Source organism: Schistocerca serialis, chromosome 5, assembly GCF_023864345.2.
Source record: "Schistocerca serialis cubense isolate TAMUIC-IGC-003099 chromosome 5, iqSchSeri2.2, whole genome shotgun sequence".
NCBI lineage: Eukaryota > Metazoa > Arthropoda > Insecta > Orthoptera > Acrididae > Schistocerca > Schistocerca serialis.
Window position 1 is genome coordinate 663,917,865 of NC_064642.1, and position 12,006 is coordinate 663,929,870.

Genomic DNA, 12,006 nt, shown 5'->3' on the forward strand with positions numbered 1-12,006 from the left:
GCGTAAACACTAGTTTTTGTAACAAGCGCACCATGTCCTGCCTTGAATATCCATAGTTTTTCTTATGCTCTACACAATCATATTAACGCGCCCTTACTCTAAATCTGTTCATAAATGTTTTTCTACCACGCTGCGGATGATCTTCCATGTACGAAATTATGTTTAGTACTCCCTCCTTTGACAACGATTATCCTTCACAACGTTTCACTGGAGACGGGATTTGTGGCTTCCTGTCCGACAAGGATGATGGACTACATGGCTCGCCATCTGTTTGAATGTCATTTTCATTTGTTAAGTGCTTATCGTCAACAGTGTATTCCTCATGTACATTCCCTGCACAGTCGAGCATACACTACACCACGCACTCCACTGACTCATCTTGCAGAAACGATAATATTTTATCTGTGACCTTTTTTCGTCACTCTATGAAATTTCTTAGGTTCCTTTCTGACGAATAGTCAACTTCGGCGACTGTAGTTTTAGATATGGTGTAGGGTTTGCTTGGTTTATCGTTGTCACTGCCCTGCTTTGCATCAACACCACAAGCACTTAGCACTGTTGAACCAAATTTCCAACTTCTGCGGCCCAATTGGAGACAGTTATGGTGTTTCTAAAACGTGATCCTTGAATTGTGTAGGGAGGATAGTTATTTACAGTGCTCATGTGTATGGTTTTCACTATGACAATTGGTGCTGATATAAGAAATTTAACAATAAATTTAGTTTTTAATGACAATAACGTATTCATGCCTTTAAAATCATTTCAGATTTCAAGCTGACAGCAAGCCCGGAATATGTGACAGAAGCAATTATAGAGTGAGCATCGGATATCAACGATTGGTTTCCTCTCGCTCGCTTACCGAATGGTTCATGTTTTCACACCTCTCGTCTACAATGGCACACTTTATTTTGGCGATGAATTTACACTAGTGTAGGTGGCTTAGTTTGTATTATGTGTGAATTGCCATCCGCAATTATCTCTTCTTTAATATTTCTTTCTCTATGAAAATATACTCTTAACATCATCATCATTATCATAATCTCCTTCAAAGGATTAAATGTTTTAACCACATGTTCGGATCTGTATCATCCATCCATACATCTCTTGGGAAGTCTACCTAGTTCTCTCTTCCCAGACCATCGATAATTCCCTACCTTTTTTGGCAGTCTGTTTTCTGTCATTCCGTCAACATGATCCTTCTATCTCCTTCTGTTCCCTTCTGTCTTTTCATTAACTAAAAAGATTTTTAAATCTGATCTTATTGTTTCATTCCTTATTTTACAGCCTCTTACATATCCCATGAAGAATAAACTTAGCTTATGTTGTTTGTATACGTAATTTCTTTTAACGTTTGTGATTCGGAACCATATAGGAGAGTAGGTACAGCAACAACTTCATAGGTTTTCATTGTGTTTCTTTTCTTTTTTTTCTTCCAAAAGTTCTTCCAGTTGTTCCGCAGATAGCTTCAAATTTAGTAACATTTTTTTCAATGTCTTTGTCATAGTTAAGACTAATATCACTTCCTAGATAACTGAAGTGAGATACTTATTCTAAAGTTTTCTCATTTATTATTACTTTTGATCTGACTGGATTTTTTTCCTTTCAAAGCCATTAGCTTTCTCTTATTTGCAGATACAGTTAAACTGTAAAATATTGTCTTATTTGCAGATAGAATTAAACGGTTATATATTGTGTTTTGGCTCAATCTGTATAATGGGATTTGTGAATTAATTATCTTTCCTGTATCATTATCTAGTCATCAGCTTATAACAGAGTTTTTAATTACTTCATAACATGGTCGTCAATGCACCACTGATGCAATAATCTCAGGAAAACAATCAGGTTTTAGAAAGGGAGTTCGTATAGTGATGATAGATTTATTAGACAAATTATTGAAAAACCTCGGGAATTTGGCTTAGAAACGCATTTGGCATTTATTGCTCTTGAGAAAACCTTTGGTACGGTAAATAAACCTCTATTGTGGAAAATATTGGAAATAAAATGTTTTCCTAAACATCTCATTAATACAATAAAGAGTTATATATAAATTTTAAAAATGCTCCTTCGAAAATGTAAGATGAAATTTTAATAAATTAACGTACTTGACAAGGGATCAGTCTATCACACATAACTTTCTGTCGTAAGTATGTTGCACATGACCACCGTAGAGGGCGGTGAAGGGACACTGCTGTACTAACAGTCACAGCGTAAGAGTGATCTAGACGTATTTAAAAACAAAGTTTTTGAGTCGTTTGGCTACTTGTAATTTTACTTATCTTCCGTCTTGGTTGCAAAATGTTTATTCACATAACACAGCGTGTGAAGGTTGGTGAGTGTGGACGAGTTACTCCTGTAACCGAAATTGCAGATCTGAAGATGGTTCTAGAGGAACCGAAACCGGTCATGTGAATAAACATTTTCCAATCAAGACGGATTGTAAGTAACATTGTAGAAAAAGTGATAACGGTATCCCTGCTGACATTATGTCTTTTTTTGTAAATACTTGTAATTTCTTTTTTCTGTGAGATACGCGAGCATCGAAATCATGCGTACATCTGAAGTCTAGTTTCTGTTTGTTCGCGATATACATATATATATATATATATATATATATATATATATATATATATATATATATATATATGAAGACTTTCTTTCTTGTGCTCGTCGACACTTATACATGAACGGATTCCTGGTTAGAATAAACCAGAACTACTTACTGTCACAAATAAATATAAGTGTTTGAGTTGCATACTGACCTGTAACATCCATTTCACTCTCCACGAGGGCGGATTTGACCGTAATTTACACGTCAAGGCGACGTTATCACCCTCTCGTATGTCGTCGGCTCGCACGGGACGTTCCAACTGTATAGACACTATGGGAGCATCTGAAAACAGACCGTACATGCCATATTTCAGTATGTGGGGGATTTTTGCCCCCATGCACAGAGATACTGACATTCATGCCTTTAGACTTACTTAACTGCATATACATTGAAGGGAAGAAAATCGGAACAGCAGTAAGGAACTATGCGACATAAACAAAAGCTGACAGGCGTTTTTCTGCATTTGAAATATGATGCATTTTCAAATTTCACGCCAGTCGCATGCGTGGCGTTAGTAACGCCACTATGAAGATGTAAATCAGGTTTGCTTTAAACAGACGCTTTAATTGTCGTGAGCGTTATCTGCTTTGACATTGGACGTGATGAGTTGATGATAGTGTAGAATGCCCTTAAGGCAACAAAGACGCCTTTAACAACACCTCACTGATGTTGAACGAGGTCATGTAATAGGACTACGATAAGCTAGATGTTCCTTCAGTGATATTACGGAATGGCTTGGCAGAGATGTAGCCACTGTACATAGTTGCTGGCAATGGTGGTCACGACAATGTACAGTCGGAAGGAGACCCGGATCCGGACGAACGTGTGGCAGTGGCACCACATTGACTCTACAAACTGTTGTAAATCGGCTACTTCGATGAAAGCCGGTTTTGACTCAGTGTCAGTGTTGGCAGTGTGCAGGTTATATGGAGGCCAGTAGAGGGCCTGTCTGGGGACGAAGCGCACAGGACCCACATTTGGAATTCTGGTCTGGGGTGCGATTTCGTATGACAGCGGAAGCATGCTCCTGGCTGCCCCACGCACCCTGACTACAAATCTGTATGTCAGTGTAGTGATTAGACCCGCTGTGCTGCCATTCGTGAACAGCATTTCAAGGAGAGTTTTCCAACAGGATAACTGTCATCTGCATACCTACGGACGAAAACTCCAGTGTCAACGACAACCAGCATTAACGATCCCTGTATTGACCGACCAAGTGTAACAAGCATGGAACTCCATCCCACAAACAGACACCCGGCACCTGTGAACGCAATGCATGCACGTTTGCGCGCTTGCATGCAACATTCTGGTGGTTACACCGGTTATTGAAACTATGCCGTCCAACGAGACGACAGTGGTGTCGTCTGCATAGTTTTGTTCAGTGGCCGAAGACACCACAGTGGTGTCGTGAGCATACTATCGCGCAGTGGCCGGCGACGGCACTTTAGTACCTTTTGCATTCTGTTGGTGTTTTGTTTAGCTGACAAGACGTTACACACGCCAACAAGTTTTTTGTTTTTATAAGTACTTGTGCCTTTTCATCATGGCGGACGAAAGAGACAACAGGATTATTTACGGAGAATGGGCAGACGTCTTGTCTGTCGTTTCGGACGACTTGGCCGATTGGGAAGAAGACACTGGATTAAAAAGAAAACAATTGACACAGAGTCGTAGGAAGATAGTGAAATACGTCCAAGAAGAATTCGACGAACGCTACGGTTCCAACTGATTCGGCTGAATCAGACGGAAAAGACAGTGCACAGTGGTCAGCCGGCCGCTGTGGCCGAGCGGTTCTAGGCGCTTCAGTCTGGAACCCCGCGACCGCTACGGTCGCAGGTTCGAATGCTGCCTCGGGCATGGATATGTGTAATGTCCTTAGGTTAGTTGGGTTTAAGTAGTTCTAAGTTCTAGGGGACTGATGACCTCAGATGTTAAGTCCCACAGTGCTCAGAGCCATTTGAACCAATTTTGAACAGTGGTCAGTCTTTGATTTACGGAGGACCGATAATAAATTTGAAGGATCCCTGGGTCCAAACATATTTCCCAAAGATACACAGGGCGTCGAGGATATCGTAGAATTATATACTGGGAACGATTTAATTGAATATATTAGCAACGAAAGCAACAAGTACTACAGTAAAAATTGCAATAGAAGGAAACTGTATTTAAAAAATGTCAAAGGAGTCGACGTTACGGGACCCGAAATTAGAAAATGGTTTGGGCTTGCTATCCTTAGGGGAAATGTAAAAAAAGAAAGGATCGGTGGTTACTGGTCAACGAATCCGTTTACAGACACACCGATATTTAACAAAACGATGTCCCGCAACCGGTTCAGGCAAATATTATTTTCCGATAGAAACAATAAACCGGATAATGCCGACCGGCTTGTCAAAGTGAAATTCGTAATTGATCATTTTTCCAAAAAGTTTAAACAAACTTTAATCTAAGTCAAAAAATCTCAATTGATGAAGGAATGATAACTTGGAGTGGACGATTAAATTTTAAAGTTTTTAATCCGTCGAAAATTACGAAATACGGCCTGCTCATTCGGATGTTGTGTGATTCGAGTACGGGATACGTTTCCTGATTCAAGATGTGTTCCGGCGTTGGACAGCCTTTAGCCATAACCGTGATGGAACTATTGATACTTTCTGATGCAAAGTGGCATCACATCTGCATGGATAATTATTATCACAGTGTAGCACTTGAAGAGAAGTTACTTGAAAAGAAAATTCGAGTTTGTGGAACGATACGGCATTATAGAGGATTTCCGGAAAATTGAAGCTCGCAAGAGTCAGTGTGTTTGACGCTTCTCATCAGCGCAAAGGTGACAAGCGGCCGGCGACAAGCCAAGTAATCTGAATTAGCGCTGCCGGCGCCAAGCGAATAAATTTTTGGCAGACGTGCGGACGACAAAGTGTTAATGTATCAACATTTCACATTTTCAATAGCTTATCTCGCGTTTACATTAACCAGTGATCGTGCAAAGTTGATCGTTTAAATATCGTCTCGTTTAAATATCGTATCCCGACAAGTGCATTCCAGAAATTTCGTTACTCTGTGTTATGTATATTTTGGTGTTGCGATTTCTTTTTCCGTCAGTGTATATAAGAGTTTTGTATGTGTTCACTTGTTTCTGATTTATTGACTATTGTTGTGCGTTTAATTACGTGAATATATTTCGGTACGAGAGATTCATCAGTGTTCATAACAGATTTAGATGTGCTCTTTAGATGTTTCGTTATGGACATCAGTCTTTCAAGGCATTTACTGGCGTCCTCAATGTTTTCCTATTGTGTACAGGCAGCGGCAGACGCCGATCTGAAAGGGATACCCGTCTAGCATCACCAGCTGTAGCAGTTAGATGATACATCGTAATTTATATTAGTTTCTGTTTTTTTCACTTTCTAATCCGAAGAAGTGAACTATACCTGTGCACTTTACTATACAGATTACTGTTTACCAATTTTACTTCAAAGTTTTTTGCTTTTGCATAAATGTTAGTGCATATTGTGATAGATCGTATCCTCTTGCTACTTTTCCGTCACCAATCGTTTTAGACTTGTGTAAGTAGACAGCCCATAGTTTATATCAGCGCTTAGGAAGTTACATTTATTTCCTGCAGTAGCTTTTATCTAAAGAGAGTTTGTAGAAAAAAGTAATTGTTGATACATCCATTTTCAGTAGCGAAATTTCTTAAGAGCAGTTTAATAGCATGCGGATCTTATGGTCTAAGGCTATAGTGAGAAACCCCGCACAGCAGATTTTAGTGTTTTTTCACCCTTCTTGTGTATTTCACGCATATTCTAACTTCAGTAGCACCTTAGTGAATAAATTTCTCATTTTTAAGTAACATCAGACTGCTTTTTTTCTTGAGATCTTATTCATTATTTTTACACATTACGGTATGGCTAGGAACTGTGCTTGTTGCGGTGGACGCAAGGAAAATTTCTACAGATACATCTTTTATAAATAGAGTGCAACTGCGGCTAGTAAAAGTCTCGAATAAAATTAATATCGCCCGTTTTAGCTTTATTAACTATTTTATTTGGGTCACCATTTTCGGAGCCTCATTGGCATCACCTTCAGGCCCCTATAAGCGTAGCTAGATACATCATTTAAATGTTCGTGCTATGATAGGGCTCACTAATTTCAACTCGCTTCCGTAGATTTCTGAAATTTCTCTGTAGATGTGGAGAGTTCGCGTCTACAAAGAAGTTTCAGTAACATACGGAAGCCATTTGATTTTGCGGATCCCGATAATAGCGTGGAAGTTGAGATGGCGTATCTAGCTACGCGTGTAGGGACCTGAAGGTGATGCCAATGAGGCACCGATAATGATAGCCAAATAAAATACTTCATAAAATTACAACTGTCGATAGTTATTTTCTTCAAAACAAAGATAATTGGTTGCCGCCCGTTAACAGATGGAAGATGGGTTGGCTGTGATCAGCAGCCTCTGGATGCTGCCCAAAGCTGCGCCGACTGTGGGCCGCCGGTGACGAGAACTGCGACACCTTTGCTGCGTTGGTATACCTTGATGACCTGATGGCCGCTGTGTCTTCCGATATACGTTTGACAGGTCCGTCTTCACTCGAGAGCGAGTGGTGGGACAGAGGTGGGTTTACATGTCACTCGGTGGAAGGCGAAAGAATGAATGGACTGCACGGCTGGCTCCTCACGACTTGGCTACAACATTTACGAACTGCTACCCATTCTGAGCCACTGCGGAATGCCTCTCCCCTTTAGGCCTGTGGCTGATTTTCTTACGCAGTCCGGATATGTGAAGAGGCCTGGTATGCTAGCCATTAGGATCACTGTATCGTTGGCTGGTAATTGAGCCCTAAGGGAAATATCGGCAGGGTCGGAAAGAATGCCAGTGTGCAGTCAAGTGGTTCCTTTTGGACGGATGATTATGGTGAATGGAACTAGTATCGCATGCGGATCGCGCGCTGACTGTTTGTGCCATCATACCCAGAGTCGATCGCAGTCCTCTGGCCTGGGGGAGTGGAATCTTTTCGCCTCCATCTAGTATCATCGTTGAAGCTAATCTCTGTCTTTACACATTTTCTGTCATCCTGGCCCTTTTTCTTGTCAGTATTCTTCATTAATTCTAATTCCTCCCCCCCCCCCCCCCCCCCCACCCGTTTCTCAAGAAAACCCCATAAGTTCTCTATTCTTTACTTTGTCAGTTCACTTAATTTTCAACATTCGTCGCTAGCACCACATCACAAATTCTTTGCTTCTCTTCTCATCTGACTTCCCCACCGTCCGTGCGGGGCCGCGGTGGCCGTGCGGTTCTAGGCGCTGCAGTCCGGAACCGCGAGACTGCTACGGTCGCAGGTTCGAATCCTTTCTTGGGCATGGTTGTGTGTGATGTCCTTAGGTTAGTTAGGTTTAAGTAGTTCTAAGTCCTAGGGGACTGATGACCTATGACGTTAAATCCCATAGTGCTCAGAGCCATTGGAACCATTTGAACCACCGTCCGTGTTTCACTATCCTGTAATGGACTCCAAACGTGTGTTCGCAAAAACATTTTCCTCAAATTTAGGCCTAAGTTTGATACTAGTTCACTTAACTTCGTCAGGAATGCCCTTTTTGCCAGTGCTAGTCTTACTCTTACGTCCTCCTCGCTCCCCGAGTATGCGTTTTCTGTTACGTGTGAATTCCTTAATTTCCCCTACTTCGTGAATCCAAAATAGGATGTTAAGTTTCTCGCTCTTCTTATTTCCGCTAGTTCTCATTTCTCCGATTTGCTATCAGTCCATATTCTGTTCTCATTAGATCATTTAATTCAACAGACTGTAATTCTTCTTCACTTTCCCTGAGGTCAGCATTGCCATCAGCCGATCGTATCACTGACATCCTTTCACCTAGAATTTTAACTCCACTCTTAAATCTCTCTTCTATTTTCCTCATTGCTTCCCCGAAATATACAGGGTGGTCCATTGATAGTGACCGGGCCAAATACCTCACGAAATAAGCATCAAACGAAAAAACTACAAAGACCGGAACTCGTCTAGCTTGAAGGGGAAACCAGATGGCGCTATGGTTGGCCCACTAGATGACGCTGCCGTAGTTCAAACTGATATCAACTGCGTTTTTTTAAATATGAACCCACATTTTTAATTACATATTAGTGTATAACGTAAAGAAATATGCATGCTTTAGTTGGACCACTTTTTTCGCTTTGTTATAGATGGCGCTGTAATAGTCACAAACATAACATTCCGCTAGTGCGGACGGTATTTGCTTCGTGATATATTACCCGTGTTAAAATGGACCGTTTACCAATTGCGGAAAAGGTCTATATCGTGTTGATATAAGGCTGTTGTGATCAAAATGCCCAACGGGCGTGTACTATGTATGCTGCTCGGTATTCTCGACGAAATCCTCCAAGTGTCCGGATCGTTCGCCGGATAGTTACGTTATTTCAGGAAACGGGAAGTGTTCAGCTACATCTTAAACGTCAGCCACTACATGCAACAAATGATGATTCCCAAGTAGGTGTCTTAGCTGCTGTCGCGGCTAATCCGCACATCAGTAGCAGACAAATTGCGGGAGAATCGGAAATCTCAAAAACGTCGGTGTTGAGAATGCTACATCAACATCGATTGCACCCGTACCATATTTCTGTGCACCAGGAATTGCATCTCGACGACTTTGAACGTGGTGCACAGTTCTGCCACTGGTCACAAGAGAAATTACGGGACGATGACAGATTTTTTGCACGCGTTCTATTTAGTGACGAAGCGTCATTCAACAACAGCGGTAACGTAAATCGGCATAATATACACTACTGGGCAACGGAAAATCCACGATGGCTGCGACAAGTGGATCATCAGCTATCTCGGCGGGTTAATGTATGGTGCGGCATTATGGGAGGGAGGATAATTGGCCCCCATTTTATCGGCGGCAATCTAAATGGTGCAATGTATGCTGATTTCCTACGTAATGTTCTAACGATGTTACTACAAGATGTTTCACTGCATAACAGAATGGCGATATACTTCCAACATGTTGGATGTCCGGCACATAGCTCGCATGCGGTTGAAGTGGTATTGAATAGCACATTTCATGAGAAGTGGATTGGTCGTCGAAGCACCATAACATGGCCCGCACTTTCACCGGATCTGACTTCCCCAGATTTCTTTCTGTGGGGACAGTTGAAGGATATTTGCTATCGTGATCCTCAAAACACCTGACAACATGCGTCAGCGCATTGTCAAAGCTTGTGCGAATATTACGGAAGGCGAACTAGTCGCTGTTGAGAGGAATGTCGTCACACGTTTTGCCAAATGCATTTCGTTGAAGGACATCATTTTGAGCATTTATTGCATTAATGTGGTATTTACAGGCAATCACTCTGTAACAGTATGCGTTCTCAGAAATGATAAGTTCACAGAGGTACATGTATCACATCGGAACAACCGAAATAAAATGTTGAAACATACCTACAATCCGTATTTTAATTTTAAAAAACCTACCTGTTACCAACTGTTCGTCTAAAATTGTGAGCCATATATTTGTGACTATTACAGCGCCATCTATCACAACGCGGAAAAAGTGGTCCAATTAAAACATTCGTATTTCTTTATGTAATACACGAATATGTAATAAAATGTGGGTTTCTATTTAAAAAACGCAGTTGATATCCGTTTGACCGATGGCAGCGCCATCTAGCGGGACCAACCATAGCGCCATCTGGTTTTCACCTCCAAGCTAGACAAGTTTCGTTCTTTATAGTTTTATTTGTTTGACGCTTATTTCGTGATATATTTGTCCCGGTCACGATCAATGGACCACCCTGTAGATTGCACAGGTAGGGCAAAAGACTAATCCTGTCTTACACTCTTTAAAATCCGAACACATTTTTCTTAGTGCTCCAGTCTTAGTGTTCCCTCCCGGTTCTCGTACATATTGTATACTGCCCGCTATTCGCTACATCGTATCCCTATTTTTCTCATAATTTGCGCCACTTGACGTTAGTAAACGTTTTTTCCATATCGACGGATCCTATGAACGTTTATTGATTTTTCCTCCAGTCTTGCTTCCACTATCATATGCAAAGTCAGAACTGCCCCTATGCTTGCTTTATCTTCCTTTCTATTCCATTCTTCTGTATATTTCACTTGTCAACAACTGGGATGCATGAGCTATTAAGTAAATTCACGCATCTGTCGGCTCTTGCAATCTTCGGAATTGTGTCGATGATGTTTTTACGAAAGTTTTCTTATATGTCGCCAGTCCCATACGTTCTACACAAAAACGGGAATAGTTTTTTGCCACTATCCGTTCTATCTCATTTGATCTTAAGTCTTCCAAAGCTCTTTTTAATTCTGATTATAATATTAGATCCCCTACCTCTCCCTGTCGGCTCCTGTCTCTTTAGCTAACACATCATGAGACAGTCATCCCCCTCATAGAGACTTCAAATTACCCTTTCCATCTATCCGCTCTCTCTTCAGTAATTAACAGTGCAACTGCCAATGCACTCTTAATGATACCGCCCTTTATTCTAATTTCACCAAGGATTGTTTTGATTTTTCTGAGTCTGTTCTTCGGCAATTGTCTCTATTTCACTTCCTTCGATGTTTCATGCAACCATTTCAAGTTCGATTCCATGCATTCTTAAGTGACTTGTATTTTTGTACTCCTGATTTTCCTGATCAATTCTGTACTTCCTTCTTTAGTCGATCAACGGATTTCATCTATTTCTCATGGTTTCTTCACAACTGCGCTCCTTGTACCGAAGCTTCTCTTTCCATCTTCTGTGATTGCCCTTTGCAGAGGCGTCCATTCCTCATCAACTGTACTGCCTGCAGAGCTATTCATTAAAGCAGTATCTATAGCATAAGAGAACTTGAATCCTGTCTCCTCTTTAATGCGTCTGTATCACACTTCTTTACGCATTGATTCATCCTGACTAGTCTTTTAAACTTCAGTCTACTCTTCAACATTACCAAATTATGATATGGGTCTGTTTCTGCTCCGGATAAGCCTTACAAAGTAATATCTGATTCCGGAATATCTGCCCTGAAGAGAACGACTGCAAATTTGGTCGAAATATTGATATTTCAGTTATTTCATTGCTTCAGAAAAACGCGCCTCAACACCCAAACAGATTTTATTCCGATTGACACTCACCACGGAGGCCAACGAATTTACATAAACGAATTGTATTCTTTTTTCTTTGGGTTTTTCATCCACATCCTCAGATAACATTTTGCTGTGGTCTTGATGGAAGAATTCACACATTACCACTGTCGTGTCTGTCAGCATTTCTGTCAACATCCGTTTATCAGCAGGTTTGCGTTTTATTTCATTGCTATTGTACTGCGAGCAGTGTCACTTAAAAATTTTTCCTGATGTATCCCAAAGTGTATCCTTTTAACTGT

General features: G+C 41.0%; 1 protein-coding gene across 1 annotated transcript in view; it reads right to left on the bottom strand.

Moving 5' to 3' along the window:
- The window catches only part of LOC126481006 (B-cell receptor CD22-like), a 113,633-nt gene that overhangs the window by 80,328 nt on the left and 21,299 nt on the right, over positions 1-12,006 (bottom strand). Inside the window, exon 5 of the mRNA XM_050104460.1 lies at positions 2,760-2,890. Coding sequence (XP_049960417.1) covers positions 2,760-2,890 — 131 coding nt within the window. The remainder of the gene's footprint in view (positions 1-2,759; positions 2,891-12,006) is intronic.